The sequence below is a fragment of the Xenopus laevis genome, chromosome 7L (assembly GCF_017654675.1).
Source record: "Xenopus laevis strain J_2021 chromosome 7L, Xenopus_laevis_v10.1, whole genome shotgun sequence".
NCBI lineage: Eukaryota > Metazoa > Chordata > Amphibia > Anura > Pipidae > Xenopus > Xenopus laevis.
In genome coordinates this window covers 133,979,498-133,993,494 of record NC_054383.1, presented here as the reverse complement: position 1 = coordinate 133,993,494, position 13,997 = coordinate 133,979,498, and the positions used below count along the sequence as shown (strand labels likewise).

Below are 13,997 nucleotides of genomic sequence, written 5' to 3'. Positions count from 1 at the left end.
TTATTTTTAGTAGACCTAAGGTACGGTGTATTCAACATTGTTGGCAGACACTCAAAGGAAAACAACAATCCAGGTGTTGAAGTGTTGCAGTGGAATGACGTGTTCCTTTGTGTGTCTGCCAACTATTACTGATCCAGTTACAGTGTCCCTACGCTGAAGGAAAGGTTACAACTAAGTAAGCTTTATCAGAAAGGTCTATATAAATACACCAGTTAACCCTCAAAGTAATGCTGCTCTGAGTCCCCTATCAAAAGAAACACCACATTTCTTTCCTTCTATTGTGTACTCATGGGCTTCTGTATCAGACTTCCTGTTTTCAGCTTAAACCTCCAGGGCTAGGGCTTGAGCATGCTTAGTTTGCTGTAATGTGAGCCCAGAGCTATGAGTGAGCAGGGAGAGACTCAGGCAGGAAGTGATGTCACAACAAGTTAAAATTGCAGCTGATATTCTAAACAACCCGAACTTCTAGAGCTGTTTAAAATTCTACAGAATAAATATAGTGTTCTATCTTACACTATTGCAACTAATATATTGCCAACAATCTGCCTCAGTAGCTTCTTCTTTAAGGTATGGAAAGGTATCCAGAAAACCCTAGGTCCAAAGCATTCTGAATAATAGATCCCATAACTGTATCTTATCTGTATATCTGTATAATTATAGACCATTATAATTAGTGGTGGGCAAATAAATTTGGCAGGCCCAAATTTGCGGCAAATTTCTGAGTATTTTTCGCCTTTTCGCAAATTCCGGGCTAAATTCACAAGTTTTTCATGACAAATTTGCCCATCATTAATTATAATATCTCCCAATATGTAATGGTTATATAGTTAAGTAAATAGTAGTAAATAATAAAGTTAATGTACTTATGAATGTATTTACATTACACTTTAATATCTGCACTGTTTATTCACTAAACGATAGTTTATAAAATGTTCTTCTTGTTTTATGATCTCCCTAAAAGTGTACAAGATACCAACAATATCATTGAAAAGATTCTATGTGCAACAAAAGACACAAGCCTTGAAAAAAAAAAATTCTTCAGAATAAAAAGCTCAGACGAAGAAAACTCGGCTTCAGATTCGACATTGGAGTCTACAGATGTAATATACTCACAACTACCACTGAGTCATGAGGAGAAGTCTGATTTTGAAAAACAAAGTAAAATGGAAAACAAAGCAATTGAAGAAGATATATACCAAGAAGAAAAAGCTAAACTCCAACTCGTGGTAGAAGTTGAAAGCAAAGGAGAAATTCAGGAGGAAACTCAAAACCCAGATATTATCATGGAAAATTCATTGGATACACTAGACAAGGGCACAAGCCACACTGAAACAGGAGAAAACAACTACCAAAAAGACACATTGGAAGAGGTTTTGAGTTCATCAGATGAGGGCATAACAGAATCAGAAGAGGTTGTTGATGGCAGTGAAGAAGAGAAGAACAATTATACAAATATACTGCTGCATTCAGAAGCTGAGGGCCCTAAGCAAATGCCAGACATAACTGAGGAGAGAACTCAAACAAGGAGCTCTGATGCAGTGATGTTGGTCTCAACAGGAGAGGACATAAAACAGCAAGACCATAAAAGAGCTAAAAGTTATGATACTGGAGAAAAAAAACATCTAAAAGACAATGTTGGAAACATCTTGGATTCAGCACCTGAGGCTATTAAAGAATCAGAAGTGGGTGTTGATAAAAGCCAGGAAGAGAAGAATCATGATTCAGAAGCTGAGGGCACCAAGCAAATGCCAGAAATAACTGAGAAGAGAGCTCAATCCGGGAGCTCTGATTTGGTCTCAACAGGAGAAGACATAAAGCAGCAAGACCATGAAATAGCCAAAAGTTATGATACTGGAGACAACAAACATTTAGAAGACAATGTTGAAAACATCTTGAATTCAGCGCCTGAGGTCATCAAAGAATCAGAAGTGGTTGATGGAAGCAAGGTAGAGAACTATGATACAGAGATGGTGCTTCATTCAGAAGCTGAGGGCACCAAGCAAATCCCAGACATAACTAAAGAGAAGGCTAAAACAAGAAACTCTGATTCAGAGAAGATTGTGGTCACACCAGGAGAGGGCATAAAACAGCAAGCAATAGGTTTAAGCTACGAAGAGAAAATGTATTCAGAAAAGCTTTCATGCACATTCTGCGAGAACCTGTCCCATCTAGTTACTGAAGAAGGTGGAAGTCCTGAAGACAATCCAATTATTGCAGCAAACAAGAAGAATGAAGAGAATAATGATCTAGAAAAGTTGTTGTACAAACCATCTAAAGCCACAAAACACCAAGAATCAGATTATAAAGGCAATGAAACTCACTCTAATTTGGAAAAACTGTTGTCTTCGCCTGCCATGAACCCAAAATATCCAACCTTTGTACTAAATGCAATTCGTCAGCTGATATTTCTGAAGAATGTTTCATGTAAGTCCTACTTATCTACTTGTGTTTCCTTAATAATGTATTGTTTTTACAGTTCTATAGTGATTTTGATTAGATTTAGTGATGACATTTACAACAAATTTCACAGCTTTGTTCAGTAAAGGGTATATACAGTAGACATACATGAAAACAAGCAATAATCAGAGGTAGAGTGTTCTTCTCAAAAGAGCTTACAATTTAAAGTTTGGTTTCTGTGTATTTATCTGATATTTGTTTTGTTCCTACAGGGATTGTTCTTCTGTACTTTTGTTATCAGAGCCCTTTCATGTGTTCAGATGGTAAGTTCTCACATTTAGCCCTGTAACCTCAGGAAATGTCTATGTCTGGCTGGACAAAAGCTTCTTTATTTCAACCTACAGCCTTATTGTGGTTTAATTGTGGCTTAACCCCCTTTCTTGAAACAGCAGCAGCGTCCATGGCATTCCAGGGAAAAGGTCTACTTTCATTATGGTGATGCTCAGCCACCTATGGACATAAATAGATCTCACCATACAAAGGTCTAAGATATATTTAAAATAGGTTTAAAATGTATTTAAACTAAAACAAACCAAGTAGAGCTTCATTCATTAGTAAATAAATGTTTACAGTGCTCCATTAAAGGAGAAGGAAACCCCTATTCACTGGGTGCCAATATGTTGGGTATCCTTTGCCTAGGGGTTTTTACAAACACAAAGCAAATCACCATGTTTTTTGCCCATAATGCAATGTTTCCCCCATAATTCCAGAGTAACTGCAGCTGCGCTCAGAGTTGTAACTGCCGAAAATGAACCAAAATAGATACAACTGATTGCTAGTACTTAGATGTGCCTACCTTTTGGCACCCCCCCCCAGTGAATAAAGGTTTTCCTTGTATTTGAAAAGATACTTGTAAATAAATGAATGAACTTTAAAGGAGAACTAAAGCCTAACTAAAGAAGTAGGTAGAAATGTTGTACATGATGTTTTGTGCTTCTGTACCAGCCCAAGGCAACCACAGCCCTTTAGCAGTAAAGATCTGTGTCTCCAAAGATGCCCCAGTAGCTCCCCATCTTCTTTTCTGCTGATTCACTGCACATGCTCTGTGCTGCTGTCACTTACTGAGCTTAGGGACCCACTCACAATATACAGTACACATAGAATAGAAATGTCACAATATAAGGCTGATTAGTAATTAATACACATAATTACTACATGGCTGCACAAAAACCAGTGCAATTAGCATCAGAATTTAATAATCAGCAAACCTGTAGCATCAGCTTATATTACAGCCAGGGAAGCTCATTTTCTGCTGGATAATTAGTGACGAGCCCTAAGCTTAGCTTCTCAACAGCCAATCAGAGCCCACTGAGCATGTGAGTGTCACAGACACTTTCCAAGATGGTGACCCCCTGTGACAAGTTTGAAGTCCTGGATCATTGCTGCTATTGACAAGCTCAAACTTTAGCCTCGAGCAATAAGTGCACTATATAAAAAATGCCATTTTTAGTCACATTCATTTTTAGGATTTAGTTGTCCTTTAAGTATGGTATATACAGTGGGGATTCTAAGAGAGTTTGCAATTAATTTCTCTCTCCCTACCCAACAGGCTTCCCTATAAATTCCGTTTGGCGAGAGTACTGGGCCAATGGCACCAATCTGTTGGCTCAGAACCTGAAGATTCACAACTGGGACGCTTCCTGCAGTCTGACATTCAACAACACCCCGCAAATCAAGAACTGTTCTGATTCATCCCTTGCTGTTTTATTAAGCAACACAATTCTGCTGCTTGTAGTCAGGGAACCACCAGAGACATCATGGTACCTGGAACACGGATCTTGTAGAGAATGTCTGGGGCTGAGTGAACTCTTCATTGCTGGAGGTACTGACCATTTTCATTGACCTTTGGTAGCTAAATTCTAATGAATTATTGTAGAGTAGATGTTTGCTTACAGGTAGGGATACACCAAATCCTCTGTTTTAAGATACAGCCGAATCCTTTGCCAAAGATTTGGCCGAATACCGAAACCGAATCCTAATCTGTTTATGTAAATTAGGGAAATGAGGGGGAGCGAGAACCGGGCTCAGTGTGAGGTTAAATATTTTTTTGACTTCCTTGTTTGTGTGATGAAAAACCAAGGGATTTTTTTGGATTCGGATTAGGTTCGAACTGAAGAAGCTGCTCGGATGAGTAGTGAAACGTCTTCAATGATTACTCAGCACGTCCAGTTGATTTAGACTTCTCTATACTATAGATAAACCATGACCTGGGTGAATGAAAATCTTCATAGTCCTATTAAAGGGGTTTTTCACATTCCCAACACTTTTTCGATTGTTCACCAGCATTTTTTTCAATAACTTACCATGTTTTATTTTTGAGCGTTTCGAAGGATTTTAATCCAACGATCGAAGGAATATCCTTTGATCAAAAAAACACAGGCAAGCCTATGGGGACCTTCCCCATAGGCTAACATTGAGTTCGGTAGCTTTTAGTTGCCGAACTAGGGGGTCGAATTTTTCTTAAAGAGACAGTACTTCGACTATCGAATGGTCGAATAGTCAAACGATTTTTAGTTCGAATCGTTCGATTCGTAGTCGAAGTCGTAGTCGAAGGTCGAACTAGCCCATTCGATGGTCGAAGTAGCCCAAAAAACACTTCGAAATTCGAAGTTTTTTTAATTCGAATCCTTCACTCGAGCTTTGTAAATGTGCCCCTTAGAGATTTAAAAATTCCAAATCCAAAAATACTCAAACCTGTCAAGGTCATGTACCAGCCAATGGCAGATGTCCCTTTGCCAGTTTGAAGATGTTTCTTGACATGCACTGGAAAATGTGAAAAAGTCTGGGTTTTCAGATGACAACTTGAAAAAATTGTACAATCGAGGTGTCAAATTCAAAATCCAAATTTTCGTATGATTGTATAGATACTTTTCCCACACCGACTTTTTCAAGTTGATTATTTGATAACGAGTTCAATTCATGAATGGGAGTAAGGTCGACTTTGTTTTTAACAAATTTTTCCGCAGCATCTGTGGTATGTCAGCAACTGTCGTATCCATTATAAAAACTGCCTATATTGAAACTCAATGAGGCCTATTTACTAAACGGAAAGTTTGGAAGAGTTTCACCAAAAGTGAAGATTCCCCTTAACATAGCCAATTAACTAAAAGGAGAATACTACAAAATTTGGATTATTAATTTCGCAGTAGTGAAAATTTTCTTTGCTTTGGCTTAAATTCACAACTCTTCTCCAATTTACCAAGAGAAATTTCTCCAGGTTCAGGCTGCCGGGTTCCAATTTCCGAGTTTCACAAATTTTGCGCACATTTTTTACCGCAATTTTTTTGGTGAATCGGAATTATCTTCAAAGGGAAGTTTCGTGAATTTATTCACCGGTGGCGAAATGTAGGAATTCGTTGCAAATTCCCCCATCACTATTTCTGGCCAATAGTAGAAACTAATAGAGTGCAAGCCTGCGGGGAGGTAGCAGCGAACGTAACATTACCGGGGCAAATAATCAGCACCCACCACCATTACCTTTGACTTTTTATATTTCAGTTGATAAAACTAAACCTCATACTTGAGCTTGAATCTTATTTTTTCAGCTGCTTTAGTTGATAGTCATGATATTTTCATTTCAGATCGATTTCATGATATGGAATCTGTAATGAAAACGTTAAGGGATTATACAAAGGAATTTGCTCCAGCGTCTCTCCTGCTGAACTCCACTGACACCGCTCCAGCTCCCGGCTCTTGTAATCATGTCTGTGTGGGTTTACTGGTTGGATTGGGACTAATGGTTATATTGGCTGTGTCCTGTTATGTCGTCACACGAAGGTACCACTTTCTCTTCTAGTTTGATAAAATAAAGCTTGTATAATAGGTCTTTTAGGTCACAGTTTTATTATTACTTTATTCATCTTTTGTTTAGATTCTGTGTCAGAGCACGACCCAGAGATGGCAATGTGTCTGGAACACCTCAAGAAAGGTAAAGTTTATTATAATCTGTAATTGTATTCAACTCTTTATATTCACAAGATCATTCAGTGATACATTGCTCCTTATCATTTACAGTAGGGGGTACATTATCTCTTATAATACATGAGTGATACTCAGAGTTCCCTGTATAACTCAGCCTGCAGCCTTGTGCCTTTATATGGTCACAGAACAACCCCTCAGTGACTTCTAATATCCTTATCATTTACAGTAGGGGGTACATTATCCCTTATAATACATGAGTGATACTCAGAGTTCCCTGTATAACTCAGCCTGCAGCCTTGTGCCTTTATATGGTCACAGAACAACCCCTCAGTGACTTCTAATATCCTTATCATTTACAGTAGGGGGTACAGTATCCCTTATAATACATGAGTGACACTCAGAGTTCCCTGTATAACTCAGCCTGCAGCCTTGTGCCTTTATATGGTAACAGAACAACCCCTCAGTGACTTCTAATATCCTTATCATTTACAGTAGGGGGTACATTATCCCTTATAATACGAGTGATACTCAGAGTTCCCTGTATAACTCAGCCTGCAGCCTTGTGCCTTTATATGGTCACAGAACAACCCCTCAGTGACTTCTGATATCCTTATCATTTACAGTAGGGGGTACATTATCCCTTATAATACATGAGTGATACTCAGAGTTCCCTGTATAACTGAGCCTGCAGCCTTGTGCCTTTATATGGTCACAGAACAACCCCTCAGTGACTTCTAATATCCTTATCATTTACAGTAGGGGGTACATTATCCCTTATAATACATGAGTGATACTCAGAGTTCCCTATTTAACTCAGCCTGCAGCCTTGTGTCTTTATATGGTCAAAGAACAACCCCTCAGTGACTTCTAATATCCTTATATATGAGATGCCATGAGTGACCCAAATATGTATTCACCCGCATGAAACTAAACTTCCCATTTAATCTTTAGCATAACGCTGAATGATAAAGATGTCAGTGATGAAGATGAGAGAGGAAGGCAGACATCTAATGGCACCACTGGGAATGTCTCTAAACAAGTCCAGGAGAAACAAGAACTTGTGATGAATGGAAAAGTACAAGAATCTCATGTGGACACTGGGGAGTCCCACCAGTTGAGCCACCAGCCCTCAGCAGGAATCTAATTGAAGTTCTCACATGGCACAGGTTTCTGTCCTTCACTTGGAACCTCATGGATTTTGTCCAGATTATCCTTATTTGAACAGGGACAAGTGCTGAGAAACTTCATTGGCCTAAAAGCAATGCTGTACAGTTGTACTTGGGGGGAGTGATATTATACTGTAGTTATCCTGTTACTGCTCATGATGTTCCTGTATAATTTCATATTCATGTAAAGGGATTGCAGCACAATGGGAAGGCTATGGGAGGCTTCAGACAGTCAGCAGGAGACAATGGCAGAGGCAGGGAATGGGAATGAGGCTACCAATGAATGGGTTCCCATGGGAGATGTGTGGTGGACATTATCTAAACCTAAAACTTCAAGCAGAGGTTACGCCCCCAGCAGAATAGTCAGGACTAGAGTGATAAGCAGCCCTGTGCCCCACCGTGGAGGTGAAATGGCAGTCTCTAGTCAATGACAATGCAGTGGAGCTCATTACAAGTCCCGCATGAATGTGACAAAAAAGTTTCCCTATCCCTACAAATTTACTGGCAATGTATTAGCTGGTAAATCGGTAATCCCTATTGTTCCGCCCCCTGCGGCCTCAGATCTGCCCCTCTCAGCTCTCCTACTCACCTAATCCAAGAGCTGCAGTTCCTTCCTGGCCAAACCAGATTTGAAACTTTGTGACCCCCCCCCCGAAACATCACAACTCCGCCCCCGAAATGGCATAACCCCGCCCCTCTCCGGGCCATCACTGGCCAGCAGGGCCAGAACTAAAAGGTGGCAACCCTAAGTGGGGGTGAGGATCACATTGGTGTGTTGATGCCGTGATCTCCCGGTCATTGGTCCATGGGCCAAACAATCATTTAGCCAGATATTTCCTGAATATTTGGCAACCTCAACAAATAGTCACATGTTTAGGTGTATTGGCAGCTTCAGTCTAGTATCACTGCAGTCTGTACATATCTACACCCTAGAGCCTTACAAACAAATGATTAAGCACGGCTCACCATTATGTTCACCAAACAAATCAGCTCATTTACTGACAGCCAGAGGCTGTGTAATGTTTAATAAATAAGCTTTATGCTGTCACATGGGTATGAGCGGAAAACTAGCATTAATAATTGACTTATTTATATTTGATATATTATTGTGAACAAGCAATTGGAGCAAACATGCTATCACCGTGTCATGCTTTAAAGGGACTGTTCACCTTGTTCATTTTTTATCATTTGTGGTTTATTCGAGTTATTTAGCTTTTTATTCAGCAGTTCTTCAGCTTACAATTTGAGCCATCTGGTTGCTAGGGTCCACGTTACCCCAGCAACCATGCATTGACTGGAATATGAATAGGAGAGACCTGAATAGAAGGGTGAGTAATAAAAAGTAGCAATAACTACACATTTGTAGCCTTAGAGAGCATTAGTGTTTTCGATGGGGTCAGTGACCCCCATTTGAAAGCTGGGAAGAATCAATAGCATTAAAAAACTGTAAAAAATTAATTAATGAACATCAGTTGAAAAGATGCTTAGGACTGGTCATTTTACAACATGCTAAAAGTTAACTTAAAGATGAACCAATTTCTCTAGTAGGAAAATCTTTTAAAGAATTTTGTGGTTCCATTTTTTAGTGCTTTGGGGATGGGGGAGACCAAGAAATCGTGAGGTTCAATCGATTATTCTGACCTTGTCTCACACATTGTAATATTGGATATTTGCTTTTCTGCTTCCAGCTTTGTCAGTTATTGCCTATCTACATATACAAACTGCTTGCAAAACTTTAATATGCATTAAATACAATATGGAAACGAGAGGGAAGATTTTCAGGTTCATTTTTATTTTCATTTTTAGCCAGAGAAATACAGAATACAGTACCAGTCGGTGTGTGAAACTGAGAAACTTCATTGGCCTAAAAGCAATGCTGTACAGTTGTACTTGGGGGGAGTGATATTATACTGTAGTTATCCAGTTACTGCTCATGATGTTCCTGTATAATTTCATATTCATGTAAATGGATTGCAGCATAATAGGAAGGCTATGGGAGGCTTCAGCCAGTCAGCAGGAGACAATGGCAGAGGCAGGGAATGGGAATGAGGCTACCAATGAATGGGTTCCCATGGGTGATGGGTGGTCTCTGTTTGGGGACATTATCTAAACCTAAAATTTCAAGTAGGGGTTACGCTCCCAGCAGAATAGTCAGGACTAGAGTGATAAGCAGCCCTGCGCCCCACCGTGGAGGTGAAATGGCAGTCTCTAGTCAATGGCAATGCAGTGGAGCTCATAACTCATTACAAGTCCCGCATGAATGTGCCAATAGAATACATCTACATATACAGACTGCTTGCAACGCTTAATATGCAATAAATACAATATGGACATGTGTAATGGTAACTTATCCTGGTGGTCTAGTGGCTGGTGGGGACGCCCGCCTCGTGGTTGTTCCTCCTCTGGTGCCGGTCTCTCCTATGGCACTTCCAGGTTTTACCTGATGTCATTGCGCATTTGGCGAGAAATTTAAAGGTATTTGAAGGGGCTTTGAATAAAAACTCATTGCCCATTGTTAGGTCTAAGTTGTTTTGTTCCTGGCTGAACTGGCTGAACTCTGCAATTCTGACCTTAGCCTGCCTGACTATTCCAAACTCTCAAATCCTGATCCTTGCCTGCCTAATTATTCTGAACTCTGCCTGTACCGACCCTGCCTGTCTGACGCTATTCCGTTTGGTTTCTCCCGAGTTGTTGTGGGTCCTTCCTTCCAAAATCCGTCCAGAACTCTTGCTTGGCTCCTCTCTTATATAGGGAGGAACTCCACGGCGATTTCCGCGCGATCAGACGCGCTGCACAAAAACGCAGGCGTCAAGTTGGATGCAATGGAAATAAGATAAGCAAGAGGAACGTCGGATGGCGTCGCATCGTTTGTCCGATTCGACATGACTGTCGGATGAAGACGCTGTGTCTGCATCCGACAGTCGTATTGCGTCGGATGAACGCTACGACTTCATCCAACATTCCCATCTCTTACCTTATTTCCGTCGCATCCAACTTGACACCTACGTTTTTGCGTAGCACGTCTCAACGCGCCAAAAGGTGGGCAGCCTGATGAAACACACACAGGGCACTGGCACACATAATAATTCTTTATCATTTCCAAGTACCAGTCACCTCTCATGTGAGTACAGCCAAGATTGTAGGTGATTGACAGTTGGATTGGGAATGATCCCAACTATTTTGACACCCACTCATGGAACTACTTATGACTGTGGGGACAATATTGAGAATGCCTGTAAGCCCATGCCCTTATTTGGAGACATCAATCAAAAAAATCTGTTGTGGGAACAGGCGGCACATTATGTGTGGCCGCAAAATTTGTCAGGAATGTCCCCCAGATGTCAACTTAATTTACTCATTGACTCATTTAGCTTGGTCTTACTTTTCATTGGGGAGTGTAATCCTCTTCATGTTCCAATCATGTTCCAATCTGTCATTTAAAGGGCTGAGATAACTGTTAGTGTGATGTAGAGAGTGGTATTCTAAGACAATTTTAATTTGTTTTTATTTTTTATTATTAAAGGTTTTTGAGTTATTTAGCTTTTTATTCAGCATCTCTTCAATTTGCATCTTAACCAATCTGGTAGCTAGGATCCAAATTCCCCTAGCAACCATGCATTGATTTGAATAAGAGACTGGAATATAGATAGGAGAGGCCTGAATAGAAGGATGAGTGATAAAAAGTAACAATAACAATACATTTGTAGCCTTACAGAGCATTTGATTTTTAGAAGGGAGTCAGCGACGCCCATTTCAAATCTGTAAAATATAGTGAAAGGAAAATAACTATAAAACTATAAAAAATAAATAATGAAAAACAATGGAAAAGTTGCTTAGAATTTGTCGTTCTATAACATAATAAAAGTTACCTTAAAGGTGAACCACCACTTTAATGGAATGGAGTAGAGGCTGGGTCCTGCTGCAAGATAATATGGTGACATAATACGAATACACAGGTATGGAATCACTTATCTTGAAACCCATTATCCAAAAAGCTCCGAATTACAGAAAGGCCATCTCCCATAGACTCCATTTTAGTCAAACACTTCCAATTTTTAAAAATGATTTCCTTTTTCTGTGTAATAATAAAACAGTCGCTTGTACTTGATCCCAACTAAGATATAATTAATCCTTATTGGAAGCAAAACCAGACTATTGGGTTTATTTAATGTTTATATGATTTTCTAGTAGACTTAAGGTATGGAGATCCAAATTACAGAAAGATCCGTTATCCGGAAACCTGTTATCCAGAAAGTCTCCCATAGACTCCATTTTATCCAAATAATCTAAATTTTAAAAAATTATTTCCTTTTTCTCTATAACAATAAAACAGTCGCTTGTACTTGATCCCAACTAAGATATAATTAATCCTTATTGGAATCAAAATCAGCCTATTAGGTTTATTTAATTTTCAAATGATTTTTATAGTAGGAAAAGTATGGAGATCCAAATTCAGGTAAGACCCCCATATCCAGAAAAACTCCAAGTCTCAAGCAGGTCAGATACCTGTATTATAAGGTTAAGGGCTCTTACACATGAGCGTTTTTACCTGCGCTCCCCTGCGTTCCGTTTTTCGGCATTCAGCCGCCGGAGAGCGCAGGAATAGACGCATTTAATTATTTCAAATGGGGCTGTACTCACACAGGTGCGTGTAGGCGCCGAACGCAGGTTGAGACGCAACATGCTGCATTTTTCCTGCGTTCGGTGCCTACATGCGCCTGTGTGAGTACAGCCCCATTTGAAATAATTTAAAGCGTCTATTCCTGCGCTCCCCTGCGGCTGAACGCCGAAAAACGGAACACAGGGGAGCGCAGGTAAAAACACTCATGTGTAAGAGCCCTAAATAAGTTATACATCTGATTCTGATACTGCTAATGAAGAAACGGATTGTTTTTGTGTAAGGGCTCTTACAGACGAGCGTTTGAAGCTGCGCTCCCCTGCGTTCTGTTTTTATGCGTTCAGCCGCAGGGGTGCACAGGAGTAGACGCATTCAGTTTTTTTCAATGGGACTGTACTCACACAGGCGCATGTAGGCTCCGAACGGAGGATGAGACGCAACATGCTGCATTTTTCCGGTGTTCGGCGCCTACATGCGCCTGTGTGAGTACAGTCCCATTGAAAAAAATTGAATGCGTCTACTCCTGCGCTCCCCTACGGCTGAACGCATGAAAACGGAACGCAGGGGAGCGCAGCTTCAAACGCTCGTCTGTAAGAGCCCTTACAATATATGAACTAATTATGTCTAATGAGAGTCTCCCTGTAAAAACAGAAGCTAAATGGAAAAGCCCATTAACATTCTAACAAAGGGAGAGAATCTGCTGAGACAGCATCAGGGTATAAATCAGTCCAGTGATTAAATAATAGTTTTCCTTGCACTGAGGGAATGTTTTGGTTTTGTTATTGTGTTTCCATGGTGACTGTAAGATAATGCATATGATTTTCAGTAAATGTTTTTCAGCAATTGTTGGGGATTTCCAGAATTGTAGGAATGTACAGGATCTCTCCGCCCTTTGAGTCTTCGATGTTTTAGGATTCATCTAAAATTAGTTTCAAAGTGTCTGAATAAATGAGAAACATATTTGTGCAGCCAACACTGAATCAGTTAATCCCATTTAACACAGAAAATTGCGTCACAGCATCCCATCTAATTAAAGCATTCCCCATTGTGAACAATGGTGCTTTGGTCTGCTAATGAAAAGGTTAAATGCATTAAATGGGTTAAGATGATTTTAGATAACACAGTTTCTTCAATTAATCCCGAGTCATGATGCATTTAACACACAATTGGCTTCATCTGTACTTACATGTAGTTAATAATAATTATTATTAGTCTACTAGAAAATCATATAAACATTAAATAAACTCAAAAACTGGTTAGGCCTCCAATAAGGATTAATTATATCTTAGTTGGGATCAAGTACAAGCTACTGTTTTATTATCACAGGGAAAAGGGAAATCGTTTTTAAAAATCTGGATTATTTGGATAAAATGCTCAGCTTTCTGGATAATGAGTTTCTGGACAACGGATCCCATACCTGTATATAAACAAGAAACATTTCTGTAGCATGAAACACATGTAGTATGCATCCATGTTGTATGTTCATCTATATATATATCTGGACACAAATTAATTTGTACTCTAAGGCCACTGTCGGACTGAGCTGATGGGACACTGGGAAAAAACCCTGTGGGCCCCGGACTCTTGTGGGCCCCACTGGCCCAGATCCGCACCTTCTTCCTACCGCAACCTCCCTTTGTTGGGTGGTCTCCGTAAAAACATTTCGCGCATCTGCACACCAGCGGCTCATTGTGCCGGCTCTACAAGGGAGGATGGAGGGGGGCACTCAAACAGCAGCCCCAGTGGGCCCCGCAGTGCGACCCTGTCTAAGGCAGTGGTTCCCAAACTCTAGGCCTGGACCCCCTAGATAGGGATTTGAGGCTTTGGATGAGGGC

At 40.2% G+C, this 13,997-nt stretch overlaps 1 protein-coding gene across 2 annotated transcripts in view; it reads left to right on the top strand.

Annotated features, from left to right (window-relative positions):
- The window catches only part of LOC108696892, a 14,440-nt gene extending 5,721 nt beyond the window's left edge, over positions 1-8,719 (top strand). For both annotated transcript variants that reach the window (XM_018226587.2, XM_018226586.2), the window contains 6 exons: positions 962-2,424; positions 2,670-2,720; positions 4,007-4,279; positions 6,039-6,234; positions 6,329-6,385; positions 7,330-8,719. In XM_018226587.2, coding sequence (XP_018082076.1) covers positions 962-2,424; positions 2,670-2,720; positions 4,007-4,279; positions 6,039-6,234; positions 6,329-6,385; positions 7,330-7,522 — 2,233 coding nt within the window. In that variant the 3' untranslated portion in view covers positions 7,523-8,719. The remainder of the gene's footprint in view (positions 1-961; positions 2,425-2,669; positions 2,721-4,006; positions 4,280-6,038; positions 6,235-6,328; positions 6,386-7,329) is intronic.
- Positions 8,720-13,997: the final 5,278 nt, after the last annotated feature.